The sequence below is a fragment of the Eucyclogobius newberryi genome, unplaced genomic scaffold (assembly GCF_026437365.1).
Source record: "Eucyclogobius newberryi isolate DKJ021-1_F unplaced genomic scaffold, fEucNew1.0.hap1 SCAF_13, whole genome shotgun sequence".
NCBI classification, from domain to species: Eukaryota; Metazoa; Chordata; class Actinopteri; order Gobiiformes; family Gobiidae; genus Eucyclogobius; species Eucyclogobius newberryi.
In genome coordinates, this window is record NW_027315757.1 from 3,479,203 (window position 1) to 3,498,675 (window position 19,473).

Genomic DNA, 19,473 nt, shown 5'->3' on the forward strand with positions numbered 1-19,473 from the left:
ACACACAAGCACACAAGCACGCACAAGCACACACACGCACAAGCACACACACACACACAAGCACGCACAAGCACACAAGCACACACACACACAAGCACGCACAAGCACACAAGCACGCACACACACGCACAAGCACACACACACACAAGCAAGCACGCACACACACGCACAAGCACACACACACACAAGCACGCACACAAGCACACACACACACACACGCACACACACAAGCACACAAGCACGCACAAGCACGCTCACAAGCACACGCAAGCCCGCACACACACGCACACAAGCACGCACACAAGCACGCACACGCACAAGCACACGCACAAGCACACACAAGCACGCACACACACGCACAAGCACACACACACACAAGCAAGCACGCACACACACGCACAAGCACACACACACACACAAGCACACACACACACACACGCACACACACAAGCACGCACAAGCACGCTCACAAGCACACGCAAGCACGCACACACACGCACACAAGCACGCACACAAGCACGCACACGCACAAGCACACGCACAAGCACACGCACAAGCACAGAAGCACACACGCACGCACAAGCGCACGCACAAGCACACACACGCACAAGCACACGCACAAGTACACACACACACAAGCACGCACACAAGCACACACACACACACACGCACACACACAAGCACACAAGCACGCACAAGCACGCTCACAAGCACACGCAAGCACGCACACACACGCACACAAGCACGCACACAAGCACGCACACGCACAAGCACACAAGCACACACGCACGCACAAGCGCACGCACAAGCACACACACGCACAAGCACACGCACAAGCACAAGCACGCACACGCACAAGCACGCACACGCACACACGAGCACAAGCACACACACGCACAAGCACACACAAGCACGCACAAGCACGCACAAGCACGCACAAGCACACACAAGCACAAGCACACACACGCACGCACAAGCACACACACGCACAAGCACACACACGCACAAGCACACACACGCACAAGCACACAAAAGCACACACACGCACAAGCACACAAACGCACAAGCACACAAACGCACAAGCACACACAAGCACAAGCACACACAAGCACACACAAGCACACACACACGCACAAGCACACACAAGCACACACAAGCACACACACACACGCACAAGCACACACACACACGCACAAGCACACACACACACGCACAAGCACACACAAGCACACACACGCACAAGCACACACAAGCACAAGCACACACACGCACAAGCACACAAGCACGCACAAGCACACAAGCACACACACAAGCACACAAGCACACACACACACGCACAAGCAAGCACACACAAGCACACACACACACGCACAAGCACACACAAGCACACACAAGCACACACACAAGCACACAAGCACACACGCACACGCACAAGCACACACAAGCACACACACAAGCACACACAAGCACACACAAGCACACACAAGCACACACACACACGCACAAGCACACACAAGCACACACACACGCACAAGCACACACAAGCACACACACACACGCACAAGCACACACAAGCACACACACACACGCACAAGCACACACAAGCACACACAAGCACGCACAAGCACACACACACACAAGCACGCACAAGCACACACACACACAAGCAAGCACGCACACACACGCACAAGCACACACACACACAAGCACGCACACAAGCACACGCAAGCACGCACACACACAAGCACACAAGCACGCACACGCACAAGCACACGCACAAGCGCACGCACAAGCGCACGCACAAGCACACACACGCACAAGCACACGCACAAGCACACGCACACGCACAAGCACACACACAAGCACAAGCACGCACACGCACAAGCACACACAAGCACACGCACGCACACACACACACGCACAAGCACAAACGCTTAGTCTTGTTAGAATTTTTATTTTATTTTTTTACATTTGAGGGCTGAGCTACTTTAACCAGTTTTCCACACACACCATTTTTAAAAGGACTTTCATGAAACAAAATCTGTTTTGCCCCGTACATGTTGTAAAACCACAAGATGCGTTCCGATGCTTTAAAGCATCGGTAAGTTTTCTTATAACATCATTGTAGTGAATAATTACAATGTTCTGAATGTGTTGGGTAAGTGAACATTAGGTTACCAATAGGAAAGGCAGTAGAGCGCTTAGCTCCCAAGCTCCTGTGTTATGGAATCAGGTCCTGTCCATGTTAAAGACACAGTCTCTTCACTTAAGTCCAGGCTTAAAACGTTCCTCTTTGAAATGACTTATGGTCAGGCCAGTTAGGAACAGAAATATAAACCCACAGTTTCAGCTGCGCTGCTCTAAGAGCAACTCTGGGAGGAGTATGGCAGCTTGAGCACTATCCTCTGCTTCCAATATCCAATATTTCAGTTCCCCTGTGTATATTCATTGCTGCTACTCCTTTACTCCCGGGCGGCAGTAGCTCAGTGGTAGAGAGCTCGTCCTCTGATCTGCTCTTGTAGAACAGTCTGATCCACTGTGCGACCGCAGCTGCCTCAGGTGAATAATGCCGTTGTGTCCACATTCTTTTGTAGGACCACAGTGGAATACATTGCCTTTGCACATTAGAACGGCACAGTCAAACAATTTATGTATTTTTTCAAACTTTTTCTTATTTGTTGTCAGAGCTAAAGCTATTTTCAACATATAATACCCAAGAACACTTTACGATTCACCAAACTAGTTTTAGTGAGCCCCCGCACACCCCGAGCCCACCCACACACATCACTTTTAGATTGATTCTTTCCCATATCAGCGCGCTATCTGCAAACTGCACACGTCTGTGCTGAGCGTATGTATCTTTTACCACGACTCTCTCGTCGACGCCTCCACCTGATGTGTGGAGCTTTGTATCTTAACAACAGATATAACAACAGACCCAGTCTCGTCTGCCCCGCCCTAGATTTAGCCTTCACTAAGACCCAACGCGAGGCGACCAAAGTCGACCCAATACAAGGTGGGCCAATTCGACCCAACGCGAGGCGACCCAACGCGAAGCGACCCAACGCGAGGCGACCCAACGCGAGGCGACCCAACACGAGGCGACCACACACGAGGCGACCCAACACGAGGCGACCAAAGTCGACCCAATACAAGGTGGCCCAATTCGACCCAACACGAGGCGACCCACCAACGCGAGGCGACCCAACGCGAGGCGACCCAACGCGAGGCGACCCAACGCGAGGCGACCCAACGCGAGGCGACCCAACGCGAGGCGACCCAACGCGAGGCGACCCAACGCGAGGCGACCCAACGCGAGGCGACCCAACGCGAGGCGACCAAAGTCGACCCAATACAAGGTGGGCCAATTCGACCCAATACAAGGTGGGCCAATTCGACCCAATACAAGGTGGGCCAATTCGACCCAACGCGAGGCGACCCAACGCGAGGCGACCCAACGCGAGGCGACCCAACGCGAGGCGACCCAACGCGAGGCGACCCAACGCGAGGCGACCAAACACGAGGCGACCCAACACGAGGCGACCAAAGTCGACCCAATACAAGGTGGGCCAATTCGACCCAACGCGAGGCGACCCAACGCGAGGCGACCCAACACGAGGCGACCCAACACAGTGGGAAAAACGTAAGGTCAGTCATCTCACCTGTTTGCCTACGTCCTCCAGCAGAGTGGCCATGGTGTGTTCTGTCAAGAGGAGGAACATTTAAGGATAGATGAGACAACAGGAGATGATAAAAGCTACAAAAGTAAAACGTAGCCTCATATGCAATTTTGAAATGGTTAAAGGAATAAGAGGATTTTTGGCGAGCAATCTGAGTCCCATTTCCTTGTATGATGTGTAGCTCTGATGTTTGCTCTCATAGTGCCATCGGATATACTCTTTCATCACAGCAACATCTTCATTACAAATCAATCAGACACACTTTCCTTTTACTTCCCAGCGTTTTGGAAATCTCCTGCACTCACTTGCTATTTTGCGTTTCTTTGTTGCTGCCATTTCTGCTCATTTGTTTTGTTTTTTTGTGGGGGGGTATAGAGAAGCACCCGTTTCTGTGGCTAGCTCCATCTAGTGTTGAAACCGAGTAGTGCAGAAATAATGTTTCTGTTCAAAAGGAGAGTAGGTAGTCATATAAAACTCTAAATATAGTTTTATACTCACCAATTCTAATAACGTCAGCAGATTCAGAGATGTTGTCCCCCTCCTCGTCCTCGGGGTCCAGGGGTTCAGTCTGACTCAGGAGTATGGGACACGCCTCGTCTCGTTCACATCTCCTGGGCCTGGACAGTAAACAGACAAGACTTTTCTAACCCTGTACAGCAGTTAAAACAAGAGTGGATGTAAGGGTAGCTCATACTGACAAAAATGCATAAATAGAAATGTTTTCTCTATCCCAATGGATTATTAGAATCCATCAGGAATATAAATTGTGTCTGTAAATGGGCAACAATACCTGAATGGTATGAGGAGGAGAGACCGAGTGTGAGGAGGAGAGACCGAGTGTGAGGAGGAGAGACCGAGTGTGAGGAGGAGAGACAGAGTGTGAGGAGGAGAGACCGAGTGTGAGGAGGAGAGACCGAGAGTGAGGAGGAGAGACCGAGAGTGAGGAGGAGAGACCGAGAGTGAGGAGGAGAGACCGAGTGTGAGGAGGAGAGACCGAGAGTGAGGAGGAGAGACCGAGTGTGAGGAGGAGACCGAGAGTGAGGAGGAGAGACCGAGTGTGAGGAGGAGAGACCGAGTGTGAGGAGGAGAGACCGAGTGTGAGGAGGAGAGACCGAGAGTGAGGAGGAGAGACCGAGTGTGAGGAGGAGAGACCGAGTGTGAGGAGGAGAGACCGAGTGTGAGGAGGAGAGACCGAGAGTGAGGAGGAGAGACCGAGTGTGAGGAGGAGAGACCAAGTGTGAGGAGGAGTGTGAGGAGGAGAGACTGAGTGTGAGGAGGAGAGACTGAGTGTGAGGAGGAGAGACTGAGTGTGAGGAGGAGAGACCGAGTGTGAGGAGGAGAGACCGAGAGTGAGGAAGAGAGACCGAGTGTGAGGAGGAGAGACCGAGTGTGAGGAGGAGAGACAGAGTGTGAGGAGGAGAGACAGAGTGTGAGGAGGAGAGACCGAGAGTGAGGAGGAGAGACCGAGAGTGAGGAGGAGAGACCGAGTGTGAGGAGGAGAGACCGAGTGTGAGGAGGAGAGACCGAGTGTGAGGAGGAGAGACCGAGTGTGAGGAGGAGAGACCGAGAGTGAGGAGGAGAGACCGAGTGTGAGGAGGAGAGACCGAGTGTGAGGAGGAGAGACCGAGAGTGAGGAGGAGAGACCGAGAGTGAGGAGGAGAGACCGAGTGTGAGGAGGAGAGACCGAGTGTGAGGAGGAGAGACCGAGTGTGAGGAGGAGAGACAGAGTGTGAGGAGGAGAGACCGAGTGTGAGGAGGAGAGACCGAGAGTGAGGAAGAGAGACCGAGTGTGAGGAGGAGAGACCGAGTGTGAGGAGGAGAGACAGAGTGTGAGGAGGAGAGACAGAGTGTGAGGAGGAGAGACAGAGTGTGAGGAGGAGAGACCGAGAGTGAGGAGGAGAGACCGAGAGTGAGGAGGAGAGACCGAGTGTGAGGAGGAGAGACCGAGTGTGAGGAGGAGAGACCGAGAGTGAGGAGGAGAGACCGAGTGTGAGGAGGAGACCGAGAGTGAGGAGGAGAGACCGAGTGTGAGGAGGAGAGACCGAGTGTGAGGAGGAGAGACCGAGTGTGAGGAGGAGAGACCGAGTGTGAGGAGGAGAGACCGAGAGTGAGGAGGAGAGACCGAGTGTGAGGAGGAGAGACCGAGTGTGAGGAGGAGAGACCGAGTGTGAGGAGGAGAGACCGAGAGTGAGGAGGAGAGACCGAGTGTGAGGAGGAGTGTGAGGAGGAGAGACTGAGTGTGAGGAGGAGAGACTGAGTGTGAGGAGGAGAGACTGAGTGTGAGGAGGAGAGACTGAGTGTGAGGAGGAGAGACTGAGTGTGAGGAGGAGAGACCGAGTGTGAGGAGGAGAGACCGAGTGTGAGGAGGAGAGACCGAGTGTGAGGAGGAGAGACCGAGAGTGAGGAGGAGAGACCGAGTGTGAGGAGGAGAGACCGAGTGTGAGGAGGAGAGACCGAGTGTGAGGAGGAGAGACCGAGAGTGAGGAGGAGAGACCGAGAGTGAGGAGGAGAGACCGAGTGTGAGGAGGAGAGACCGAGTGTGAGGAGGAGAGACCGAGTGTGAGGAGGAGAGACCGAGTGTGAGGAGGAGTGTGAGGAGGAGAGACTGAGTGTGAGGAGGAGAGACTGAGTGTGAGGAGGAGAGACTGAGTGTGAGGAGGAGAGACCGAGTGTGAGGAGGAGAGACCGAGTGTGAGGAGGAGAGACCGAGTGTGAGGAGGAGTGTGAGGAGGAGAGACCGAGTGTGAGGAGGAGTGTGAGGAGGAGAGACCGAGTGTGAGGAGGAGAGACTGAGTGTGAGGAGGAGAGACCGAGTGTGAGGAGGAGAGACCGAGTGTGAGGAGGAGAGACCGAGTGTGAGGAGGAGAGACCGAGTGTGAGGAGGAGAGACAGAGTGTGAGGAGGAGAGACCGAGTGTGAGGAGGAGAGACCGAGAGTGAGGAGGAGAGACCGAGAGTGAGGAGGAGAGACCGAGTGTGAGGAGGAAAGACCGAGTGTGAGGAGGAGAGACAGAGTGTGAGGAGGAGAGACAGAGTGTGAGGAGGAGAGACCGAGAGTGAGGAGGAGAGACCGAGTGTGAGGAGGAGAGACCGAGTGTGAGGAGGAGAGACCGAGTGTGAGGCCGAGTGTGAGGAGGAGAGGCCGAGAGTGAGGAGGAGAGACCGAGAGTGAGGAGGAGAGACCGAGTGTGAGGAGGAGACCGAGAGTGAGGAGGAGAGACCGAGTGTGAGGAGGAGAGACCGAGTGTGAGGAGGAGAGACCGAGAGTGAGGAGGAGAGACCGAGTGTGAGGAGGAGAGACCGAGTGTGAGGAGGAGAGACCGAGTGTGAGGAGGAGAGACCGAGAGTGAGGAGGAGAGACCGAGAGTGAGGAGGAGAGACCGAGTGTGAGGAGGAGAGACCGAGTGTGAGGAGGAGAGACCGAGTGTGAGGAGGAGTGTGAGGAGGAGAGACTGAGTGTGAGGAGGAGAGACTGAGTGTGAGGAGGAGAGACCGAGTGTGAGGAGGAGAGACCGAGTGTGAGGAGGAGAGACCGAGTGTGAGGAGGAGAGACCGAGTGTGAGGAGGAGAGACCGAGTGTGAGGAGGAGAGACCGAGAGTGAGGAGGAGAGACCGAGAGTGAGGAGGAGAGACCGAGTGTGAGGAGGAGAGACCGAGTGTGAGGAGGAGAGACCGAGAGTGAGGAGGAGAGACCGAGAGTGAGGAGGAGAGACCGAGAGTGAGGAGGAGAGACCGAGTGTGAGGAGGAGAGACCGAGTGTGAGGAGGAGAGACCGAGTGTGAGGAGGAGTGTGAGGAGGAGAGACTGAGTGTGAGGAGGAGAGACTGAGTGTGAGGAGGAGAGACTGAGTGTGAGGAGGAGAGACTGAGTGTGAGGAGGAGAGACTGAGTGTGAGGAGAGACCGAGTGTGAGGAGGAGAGACCGAGTGTGAGGAGGAGAGACCGAGTGTGAGGAGGAGTGTGAGGAGGAGAGACCGAGTGTGAGGAGGAGTGTGAGGAGGAGAGACCGAGTGTGAGGAGGAGAGACCGAGTGTGAGGAGGAGAGACCGAGTGTGAGGAGGAGAGACCGAGTGTGAGGAGGAGAGACCGAGAGTGAGTAGGAGAGACCGAGTGTGAGGAGGAGAGACTGAGAGTGAGGAGGAGAGACCGAGTGTGAGGAGGAGAGACCGAGAGTGAGGAGGAGAGACCGAGTGTGAGGAGGAGAGACCGAGTGTGAGGAGGAGAGGCCGAGTGTGAGGAGGAGAGGCCGAGTGTGAGGAGGAGAGGCCGAGAGTGAGGAGGAGAGACCGAGTGTGAGGAGGAGAGACCGAGAGTGAGGAAGAGAGACCGAGTGTGAGGAGGAGAGACCGAGTGTGAGGAGGAGAGACCGAGTGTGAGGAGGAGAGACCGAGAGTGAGGAGGAGAGACCGAGAGTGAGGAGGAGAGACCGAGAGTGAGGAGGAGAGACCGAGTGTGAGGAGGAGAGACCGAGTGTGAGGAGGAGAGACCGAGTGTGAGGAGGAGTGTGAGGAGGAGAGACTGAGTGTGAGGAGGAGAGACTGAGTGTGAGGAGGAGTGTGAGGAGGAGAGACCGAGTGTGAGGAGGAGTGTGAGGAGGAGAGACTGAGTGTGAGGAGAAGAGACCGAGTGTGAGGAGGAGAGACTGAGTTTGAGGAGGAGAGACTGAGTTTGAGGAGGAGTGTGAGGAGGAGAGACTGAGTGTGAGGAGAAGAGGAACCGAGTGTGAGGAGAAGAGGAACCAAGTGTGAGGAGGAGAGACCGAGTGTGAGGAGGAGAGACCGAGTGTGAGGAGGAGAGACCGAGTGTGAGGAGGAGAGACCGAGTGTGAGGAGGAGAGACCGAGAGTGAGGAGGAGAGACCGAATGTGAGGAGGAGAGACCAAGTGTAAGGAGGAGAGACCGAGTGTGAGGAGGAGAGACCGAGAGTGAGGAGGAGAGACTGAGTGTGAGGAGGAGTGTGAGGAGGAGAGACTGAGTGTGAGGAGGAGAGACCGAGAGTGAGGAGGAGAGACCGAGTGTGAGGAGGAGAGACCGAGTGTGAGGAGGAGTGTGAGGAGGAGAGACTGAGTGTGAGGAGGAGTGTGAGGAGGAGAGACTGAGTGTGAGGAGGAGAGGAACCGAGTGTGAGGAGGAGAGACCGAGTGTGAGGAGAGGAACCGAGTGTGAGGAGGAGAGACCGAGTGTGAGGAGGAGAGACCGAGTGTGAGGAGGAGAGACCGAGTGTGAGGAGGAGAGACCGAGTGTGAGGAGGAGAGACCGAGTGTGAGGAGAAGAGACCGAGTGTGAGGAGGAGAGACCGAGTGTGAGGAGAGGAACCGAGTGTGAGGAGGAGAGACCGAGTGTGAGGAGGAGAGACCGAGTGTGAGGAGGAGAGACCGAGTGTGAGGAGAAGAGGAACCGAGTGTGAGGAGAAGAGGAACCGAGTGTGAGGAGGAGAGACTGAGTGTGAGGAGGAGAGAATGAGTGTGAGGAGGAGAGACTGAGTGTGAGGAGGAGAGACTGAGTGTGAGGAGGAGAGACTGAGTGTGAGGAGGAGAGACTGAGTGTGAGGAGGAGCCTCACAACAGCAGGTAAAGAGAAAGGGATTAGGGCTGCACGATATTGGAAAAAAGTGCGATATGTGATATGTGATAGATATTAGGCCCGAGCGCCACAAGCTGGCGAGAGGCCTATTAGTTCCGTAAGGCCGTGCGAAACCACTTCCAAACACTCACTAACGCACTCCTCCACTCATGCACGCCCAGTGCAGACTAATTAGTAGTAGGAAAACTGAACATTACCGTTGTAAACGGTAAAAAAAAAAAAATCTGATAATAGAATCATGAAATTTGGCGCAGAGGTAGATGGTGACAAGAGAAGTAAAAAATATTATTACGGCAACGCTGTCCACCCAACCAAATGTCGGCCATATTGGTTAAATAATGGCTAAGCATGACTCTGGAGTTTTTCCAAAAGACGTACTTTTACGAACTCCTCCCAGGGCGTTGGCCCTAAAAAGCTGAAATTTGGTGAAAATGGTGCTGAGGAGTGGGACATCAAAAGTTATTCAAATTACTTTGATCCTGTCACGGTCTCTGTGCGGCGAAGCCGCAAACTGTAGCTAGAATTTCAGAAATTTCCCAGATTTTAAATTTGCTGCCGTTTGCGCAGATAAAGTCCGAATTGAGTCAAATTAGAATCAGTTATTAAACTCTTGGCCCTAAACCTACTTGAAGTGAAATTACGACAGCGCCCCCTACAGATTTCATATGGAGTTTTTCAAAGCATCGTCGTCTGCTATTTTATTCGGCACAAACACAGTAGAAGGAAAAGTGCGTCACCAAACTTTCGTGCCTGTAATTACTCTGGTCAAGTTGCCGTGAGTGCACCACAATCTGAAAGTTGGTTTCTGTGACATTAGATCCGAGTTAGCAGTGGGCTACAATAGCACTTTTCCACTTCGACAGTGAGTCTTTACACTGTTTTCCTTTGTCAAATGTCCTCTCTTCTCAAGCTGTAGCGTTAGTAGTCCCATATTTCAGCAAGTGGCCCTAGTCCCTTCCTATTTGGAACGCGGGGGCAAGCAGGCTAGTTATGTCCTCTTATATACAGTCTATGCTCTAGCTACCATGAACACGTGGTGCACGCCTCTCTTGTCATGCTTTCATGAATGCACTTTTACATAGAGTTTATAAATACAGTAAACATGCATTTAGATGTTTAGTACCGGCGTCGTGTTAACTCAAAGTCCCCGTCCTCGTCCAGCAGCAGGCTCTGGTCCTCCGGGGATTCTGCACTGCTCGGGCCCCCTGCGCTGCCCCGCTCCTCTGGGGACTCCCTGACAGGACAGCCCCGCTCCTCTGGGGACTCCCTGACAGGACAGCCCTGCTCCTCACTGCTGTCTGGGTCCTCAGTCTGGTCCTGGACTCGGTCTTGAGATAGGATTTGGAACTTGGATATAAACACTGGAGACACAAGAAGACAAGATTATACACTGCCTGTTCCAAAAAAAGTCACCACAGGAAAAAAAGGGGATCACACACTAATCATTTGTAAGACCGCCTTCAGATCTGTAGTAGATTAGTTTCTGCTTCAACTTTGATAGTTTCTCTGCTTGATGCCAATGATTTGACCCTTCTCAAAACACACCGATATATTTTCCATGACCACGGGATTTGTCTTTCCACATGGTTGTTTCAGAAATGTGAAGCCACTCACTGCATCAGTCAGATGAAATATCATGTTGCAGCTGAAAGATCATCATCCATGCAGAAGGCTCATATCTACTGTATTTGCTTAGTCAAAAGTATTTGAACAAACGTTTTTTTGGACAGAAAGTGTATGTTATTGTGATTAGTTAGCAGTGATATCCCACTGGCATGGGGCGGGGGGCAGCATGTATGTCTATGGAGGACAGTTCCACAGTTACCATTGTGACACATGGCACACACTGCCTGATAAAGGTTTTAGATGGTCTGAAAACCCAAGAAAATCACAAATCAGCTTGTGTTCCAACAAAGACAGACAGAGCAGTGTATGCAGTTCACTTTACTGATCACTAATGACTGCCAAAAGCAGCCGTCTGTAGCCCTGCGTGTTGGGAGATCTATTTGAAATCAGTTCAAAATGAATATTGTAAAAACCTAAAAAAGGTAAAATGCAAAGGCTTCAGAAAATGAAAGAATCCCAGATGACCGCCAGAGGCTGTGCATAAAGCACTGGATGATCATCCTTGCACATACACGGGTCGAGAATTAATAACAAAAAAAGTCACCGGGAGCTCAGTCCCTAGAAACCTTCTCGCAAAGCACGAGAATTCCAAGGGATTCATAGAACCGTGGTTACAGTTCTATTTCATCCGGAGGCACTGGATGATGAATACCTCAATGGGACGCAGAGAGAACCTGTTCCAGCGGTTGTGGGGAAACCACATTCACCCTGTAAAATCGTGCAAAGGTATTCGGGGATGTCCAAGAGGCCGCCGCACAGATAACGGACTGCTATGAATGGGTCGTCAAAGGACGACCCATTCATAGCAGCCCACGAAGTGGAGAGCCCCCTTGTGAAATGGCACCTCACCCCGGAAGGCAACGGTCGCCCCTGTTGAGCATAGGCTTCCGTGATTACACCAACAATCCAGTGCGTGAGACGCTGTTTGGACAGAACCTGGCCCTTGCGCGAGCCGGCGTAACAAACAAACAGGCTCTCGATTGATATTTGCGTATCTATGCTGTAGCACGCACATATGCCTCAAGCGCACGGACAGGACACAGATGTTCAGAAGCAGATCCTGCACCTTTAGAAAAACGGCAATAGCTTGGTTACGGCAAATCGAGAAACCATCCCACCCCACATGCCAACAAGAGATTGCAGCAATGTATACCTTCAGGGTAGATGGAGAGTGCCCCTGGCCAAGTAGGTCCTGCAGGAAAGCGAGCACCGTTGACACAGCACAATGCACTGGATCCTCACCTCTTTTGCGACACCAGGCATCAAATAGTTTCCACTTGCAGGAATACAGAAGACAGGTAGACTGAGCACGAGCATTGCTTATCGTGTTCCCAATCTCCCCGGCGTACCTTGAGAAGGTCAGGCCGGGGCCTGCAGAGGCCATACCCAGAGCTTCAAGCGCTCGGGATTGGGGTGCAGAATCTGACACTCTAGTTGAGAGAGGAGATCCTGCCTGTGGGGGGAGACGTCTCGCTGTGCCACAGCAGAGCCTGAGCAGCAGAAGAAACCAGGTCCTCCCCCGCCAAGACGGGGCCACTAGCAGGAGACTGTGTGTAACATGTGGGCTAATAGTACAGACCTAAAAGTTTATATTAGTTTAGGTTGGTTCAGGTTCGACTCAAGAGGAAAAAGAGACTGTTCTTAATAACATTTTCAACAACAGAAAGTAGAGCTCTTTGGTTAATGTATTAAAGAAAATGCAACAATAATATTTACAAAATTGCACAATCAATGTCAAGAGTCCTCTGCACTATGTGCACACGATGGATAAATCTATAAGAAATAATAAAACATTAGTGTATCTCTAATTTTGTATATATACATATATACATATATACATATATACATATATACATATATACACACATACACACATACACACATACACACATACACACATACACACATACACACATACACACATACACACATACACACATACACACATACACACATACACACACACACACATACACACATACACACATACACACACACACACACACACACACACACACACACACACACACACACATATATATATATCTCAATTTATTAGCCGAACAACAACCATATACAATCTGCATGTGAGAAGGTGAAAAGGGACTGAGCTCCCGGTGTCACGTGACTATATAGACTCACGTGAGCCACCGGGGGTCAAAGGTGACTTTTTTGTTATTAATATTCTCGACCTGTGTATGTGCGAGTATGATCATCCAGTGCTTTATGCACCGCCTCTGGCGGTCAGTAGGGATGAAATAGAACTAAATGGGCCTGTGTCTCCAAGACCAGATTTTGAATATGAATTATGAACGATTCCTACAGTAAAAATGAAAGATACTTGGCAAGCTGGTGTAGAAAATCTGCAGTGTAAGTTCTCACACACCTCTTGAGAATAAGATAATATGGACCTTCAAAATGGTGTCTGAGACTGCAGTATATTATTGCAGTATTGATACACTATTATTGCAGTATTGATCATTTACACTTGAATAAAAATGAAAATATATGACATAATTGAATAGTCACACATCTTTTCAACAAGGTGCTTTAAAAAAATATAATAAAAAATGTTTTACACTGTTTAAGAATAAAACGAATGAATGAGTATGTAGTTTATTTCTCAAACTTTGATTTCACTCGTGCGGGCCACTATACCATCGCCTCCGAAAAGGCAAATCACTTTTCCGCAGTATTTTGAGGGACTCAAGATTTTTCACATGCTCATAAATCTTTCCTCGCAGGCAACCAAACCTGTGCAGTGGATACCCGGCTTTACCCGGTTTTAACGCATGATGCGGAGTCTAGAACACCACGAAGCAGAGTGCATTAAAACTCCAAATTGTTTAATCTGCTTATACCACACTGCAATAACCAATTGGTGAATATAACAAACTGTTGCCCGAGGCATCAGTTTTCTCAGTTTGGTAGAAACTAGTGCCTCCTAACAGCAGCTCATTTGTTATGGTGGAGATCAACTTTTGCTGGAACTACAGTACCTGTGCAGTCATTCAAATATAACACACTGCAGTTAGCATTAGCATTCTCACTGACCATGGTCTAAAACCTGCTAACCCTGAATTTACTGCCGAGCTCCAAAGCAAATGAATAGAATCAGCCATGGAGACAGGAAAGTGGTGCACTGAATAAAACCCATATGTGTATAAAGTCTGCAGCTGTCCACAGTGGGTGAAGCGTACCTGGTTGTCCTATTCGGTTGAGCCGGGTCATGAGGCGATGTGCGCGCGGCTGGAGCATGTGCACATCGGACAGCACCGTGTCATGGGTGAAGGTCATGTCCATTCTGTCTCCACACTGAGGACGACACACAACATGACAACAAGGAATAGTTTGATTAACCAGATAATGGCAAACTGATGGTAAATATATCCAGATGTAATATTTAAAAAGGACAGATTATTATTAGGCCCGAGTCGAAGGACGAGAATCGTCTCGGTGAGGGACTTCAATTCAAATTGTACCCAGGGGACGGAAAAACGCAAAATATCGAGCAGTAAACAAAGACGGATATGTTAGTGAGTGGAATCTAAATTAGAACTCTGTGAGTTCTAATTTACATTTTTAGATTTTGTGAAAAAATATTGAAAGACGGCTCAGTATCGCCACCTCAAAAATCGATTAACATGTGGCCAATGGGAGCCCAATTCCAAAAAAAAGCTGCAGTAAAAATATGTCGCTCACTCCAAAAAATAGTTCATGTGAGGACATGTAAAAAATAATAATATGACCCCGCCCCAAGTCGGCCATATTGGCTGAAACACGGCACTGACTAAAGTGCACCTTTCGTACTTTTGGCATCTTCTCCTACAGTTTTCATGGAAAACACTTCAAATTTTGCCACGAAACCCATGAGTAATGAAATGTGATCAGTTTGAAGCTGATAGGCTTTCGGGTGTGGTCATCGTGATTTTTTTTTTGTTCATAGACAAATGTTACTGGAGCGTTTGTGAAAATTAACACGCTAAACGCAATGATATGCAAATGTACTGACTATCTAATAAAATGGCTCTCTAACGCCCTCTCCAAATTTTGTAATTAAAAAAATCACAAACGACAATCTATTTGTCATAGACAACTGAAAATATTTATAACGGATTAAGTTGTGACCGGGCACAACGCAACAAAATAATGTGACTCTAGCTGGTGGAAAAAAATGAGTTTCCCTCAATATTCTTTTGTTTGACCCCTGAACATTAACAAAAACTAAAAAAATGTCAACCCAAAATGACGCAATGACACAAAATGGCTAGCGCCACCTCGAATTTCAAAATACATTCAGCAATGATGGGCCGTTTCATCGTAGGCTTATGAAACTTGGTACAAACATGTCAGGACAAGTAAAAAATAATATTATGACCTCACAGGGAGTCGCCACCCAATTTTTAAAAAATTGTGTACCTCATATGTTGTTTTTTTTCCATATTTTGCGCACTACAAGGTGCACTTAAAAGCCTTTAACGTCCTCAAAAACTGTGAGTGCGCTTTATAATCCGGTGCGCTTAATATATGGATTATTTCTGGTTGTGCTTACTGACCTCAAAGCGATTTAGTGTGTTACACGGTGTATAGAGAAGACCCAGAGGACACGAGAGACTCAGATGCACGTCTAGAAGCACGTTTACAGTACTCCAGAACCAGAAGTCCCAACAACATGTACGCAAAGCATTCTGGGAACAGTAATCTACCGCTACACACAGCGCTCTGTCAAAATATAAACTACATTATACGTCAGGAACACCCGCACACCTAAATTAAGGACCCCAAGATGGCTCCTGCCAAGAGACCATGGATCTATTATATTTTCGCAGGAAACACGCTTACGACGCAGACTTTAAACTCTGGGCTTAAAAGTATCAGTCCTAACTGTGGTAAGAGCTTTCACGAAGGCCGGAATCATCACTGAACTGCAGCGTGACTCCAGATGCATCCTGGGATGAGGGATGTACAGCATCAGCACAACTGTTAAACTCAGACACTGAAGATGAAGAATGAACTGAAAGAGTGTATTGTGTTGTATTTGACGTGTTTATAAGTGAGCTCGTCAGAGTTGTTGTGAATATGCTAACGTGTCTGTTAGCAGTAGCAGAGTGTGTTTTAATGTTGATCTGAATGAGTTTTGTTTAGCTTAATGCACTTTATATATGAACAATTATCCATAATAGACCATTTATAATCCGGTGCGCCTTTTTGAGCGCAAAATATGGTATTCCCTTTTTTAGAAATGCGCACACTCACCCCCCCACCCTCCTGTTCTTTCCGCTGCTACACGTGCGTTTGTTTATTAGCTCGACGGATCTCATCATCGCTTGTCTCCACAGATTTCCGTCTCTTCTGAGCAGTCTCAGCACACTCTTTCTCTGTGTCATGTTTGTACTGTAACTGAAGGAACTCGCTAAACACACAACGACATATCAACCACACATGCACAGCCAGGGAAACGTGCTGCTATGGGAACGAGGCTGCAGGTGTGCAGTAGCACGCAGGGAATGATTGACATGTAGGAGAACCACTCAGCTGTCCACCTCACGAGGAAATGAGACTCAGATTGCTCGCCAAAAATCCTCTATTCTCCCTATAAGGCACCCACTCGGGCGATGAAATAAAACAAACGTTACAGACAACTCTAGAGCTAGGACTGCAACGATTACTTGAGTAAATAGAGTAATTCTGTTAGAAAAAAGCGTTGATTATCATTTTATTGCCTCGATTATACATTTAATTTATTGAATTAAAAACATGTGAATCTGTGGAGCAGCGTGTTTTAAATTCACGAGTGCGACCGCGAAGAGTTTGGTTGTGTGAAAGAGCACGGTGTCCCGAGCTGCCACTCTAACCACCGCAACCAGCTCCGCCCACCTCCCGCCCCAGCCCTCGCGTCCTCACCCACCTGCCGCCCCAGCCCTCGCGTCCTCAACCCCTGCCGCCCCAGCCCTCGCGTCCTCGCCCACCTCCCGCCCCAGCCCTCGTGTCCTCGCCCACCTCCCGCCCCAGCCCTCGTGTCCTCGCCCACCTCCCGCCCCAGCCTTCGTGTCCTCGCCCACCTCCCGCCCCAGCCCTCGCGTCCTCACCCACCTGCCGCCCCAGCCATCGCGTCCTCTCCCACCTCCCGCCCCAGCCCTCGTGTCCTCGCCCACCTCCCGCCCCAGCCCTCGCGTCCAATACGGGGGCCAAAGAGACCGAACGCTGCAAACTGACAAAATGTAGCCCCCGCTAAATGGTTTACATGGTTTAAATCGATTACTTGATTAATCGAAGAAAGAATCAATAGATTACTCAATTACTGAAATACTACAGCTGCAGCCCTAACAGAGCTCGGTCCTTCAGAATCTGTATTTGCTTGCAGAAGAAACCGGACTCAGCTCTTTGTGTCACATGACCATATAGATTCATGTGGGTCCCGGGAGGTCACAGGGGATTTTAGATCCTCAACCTGCGCATGCGCCTGCCTCTGGTGGTCACAACAGATTCACAGACTTGTAGTGATGTAACTTTCATTAAACCCAGTTCCTGTTCCACTGTAACTTTACATCCATTGTGGAATTAACAATATTTGTATTTACACATTTTAAATGGTCCTTCATAACAACTGCAGTACTCACACTCATGCCCTGGTGCGCAGCAGAGGTCAGGGGCGGGGGGCTCCTGCTGTGTGTCCTGCTGTGTGTCCTACTGTGTCCCAGGTCCACGGTCCCTGTTGAGTCCTCTCTGCTTCTGCTCTGAAACCAACCAAACAAAAACATTTCACAAAAGCAGCGACAGTTTCTCATAATGTGCAAACTTTGTGCCACTTCTTCTCACTATGGCTCATTCCCAGGGGAGTTTATCTTCTCTCGGAACGACAGGAAAAAGCCTGAACCATGCGCCACAGTCCTAGGGGCCGCGTTCCAGAGTCCGGGGCCCTTGGAGCTGCTTCTGTACTGCTGTTAGTTAAGTGTTTGTTTTAACAGAATGAATGACGGTCAGACACATTCCGCAGCAGTGTTTCTACATCCATGAGTGTTTAGGTTTTGACAGCTCCGGACATGACGCGTGTTGTACATCCGCTCTGCGTCACGTGCGTAGGGGACGCACGCATGAGCTCTGCAGGGCTATGCTGCCCTCTACAGGGCGGATGCAGACAATTCTTCTAAGAGGATTTCATTTCTCCCAAAAAATGGCAGCGAGACGTGTATGTAAATAATAGATCCATGGTAAATACTGACTGGTGTTTTATTTTAATCAATTTTGTAAGTACGGGCATAAAATGTAGCCGGCTGATTCTGCAAATTTGGCCACCCACATTTTCTTTTTAGAAAAATCAATCACAATCGATTGTTGTGTACAATAACATTCTGATAGTGGCTCTGAACAATACATCACATGGTCATATTAAGTAAACATTCTGAAGAAAATGAAATGACACTACAAAACAAACCTTCTTATACAAAATTACACACACGCGTGTGTGTGAGAGATATTTTTCTTGTACATACATTAAAGTAATAGTATTTTGTAATATTTTATATTTCACTAGACAAGACCTTTTGGAAGCAATTTACGCAGTCATTCGTTTGACAATATTCGTAGAAAGTGTGTAGTAATAAAGTGTTCGCGAAGGGGGGGCATATTTTGGCATAACACCGGTCACGTGTCACAGGGGGGCGGGCGTCGGCGCTGATGTAAACACAGCGCTGTGCGCGTCAGTCCCGTGTAGCTCCGGTTGTAAGCTCCCGTAGTCCTCCACACACATACGGCTCCAGCAGCGGCCTGGCTCACGGAGCTTTCACTCGAACATTCCCGTCTGTGGAGCCCAAGCCGCGGTCATGGAGCTCTACATCAACCTCAAGGTCAATTTCCGAGGCAACTCCAAGAGCTTCCTGCTGTCGGGCTCCGAGACCAGGAGCTGGGAGTCGCTGGAGGCCATGGTAAGCTGCTGCCGCGGCCGGGCTCGGCCTCTCTCACGGCGGGCTCAGGGGGCTTGTGCTCGGCCTCTCTCACGGCTGGCTCAGGGGGCTTGTGCTCGGCCTCTCACGCCGGGCTCAGGGGGCTTGTGCTCGGGCTGAGAGGAGGCGCTGATGGAGGGCACTTCTGGCTGAAACACACGGAGCTAACGTGTAACCTGGCGCTAACTAGTCACAGGATTAAAGTGGACGTTTCTGATTATGACAATGAGCTGTCGTCATGGAAACAACATCCTGAATTATTTTTATCCTGGATAGCTCCTTCTGTATGCTGCGTTCAAGTTGCAAGATATGATACAAGAAAACTCAGACTACAATGTATAATAATAATAATGATGATGATGATGATGATGATGATGATGATGATGATGATGATGATGATGATGATGATGATAATAAAAACCGTGGTAGCGGCGATAATGGCTCTTGCCTTCCCGCGCGACCTTGTTTTGATCGCGATTGCCCCGACACTGCATTCTCTTAGACTTTATTATTTTTCTTTAGACTTTATTATTTAGATATTATTTAGACTTTATTCTTTAGACTTTATTCTTTAGACCCCCTCCTCCCTGTATCTCCGTCACCTAGCAACAGAGACCCGCCGCTGATGCTAATGCTAATGCTAA

The 19,473-nt window shown here is 49.7% G+C and overlaps 2 protein-coding genes across 2 annotated transcripts in view; one reads left to right on the plus strand and one right to left on the minus strand.

Annotated features, from left to right (window-relative positions):
• Positions 1-17,893, minus strand: part of mettl22 (methyltransferase 22, Kin17 lysine) — a 49,770-nt gene extending 31,877 nt beyond the window's left edge. The window contains exons 1-6 of the mRNA XM_072442347.1: positions 17,706-17,893; positions 17,507-17,623; positions 14,087-14,201; positions 10,384-10,621; positions 4,179-4,297; positions 3,663-3,703 (exon numbers count right to left, since the gene is read on the minus strand). Coding sequence (XP_072298448.1) covers positions 3,663-3,703; positions 4,179-4,297; positions 10,384-10,621; positions 14,087-14,201; positions 17,507-17,512 — 519 coding nt within the window. The 5' untranslated portion in view covers positions 17,513-17,623; positions 17,706-17,893. The remainder of the gene's footprint in view (positions 1-3,662; positions 3,704-4,178; positions 4,298-10,383; positions 10,622-14,086; positions 14,202-17,506; positions 17,624-17,705) is intronic.
• A 624-nt stretch (positions 17,894-18,517) lies between these two features.
• The window catches only part of nbr1b (NBR1 autophagy cargo receptor b), a 48,368-nt gene continuing 47,412 nt past the window's right edge, over positions 18,518-19,473 (plus strand). The window contains exon 1 of the mRNA XM_072442344.1: positions 18,518-18,811. Within this exon, the coding sequence (XP_072298445.1) occupies positions 18,710-18,811 (102 nt within the window). The 5' untranslated portion in view covers positions 18,518-18,709. The remainder of the gene's footprint in view (positions 18,812-19,473) is intronic.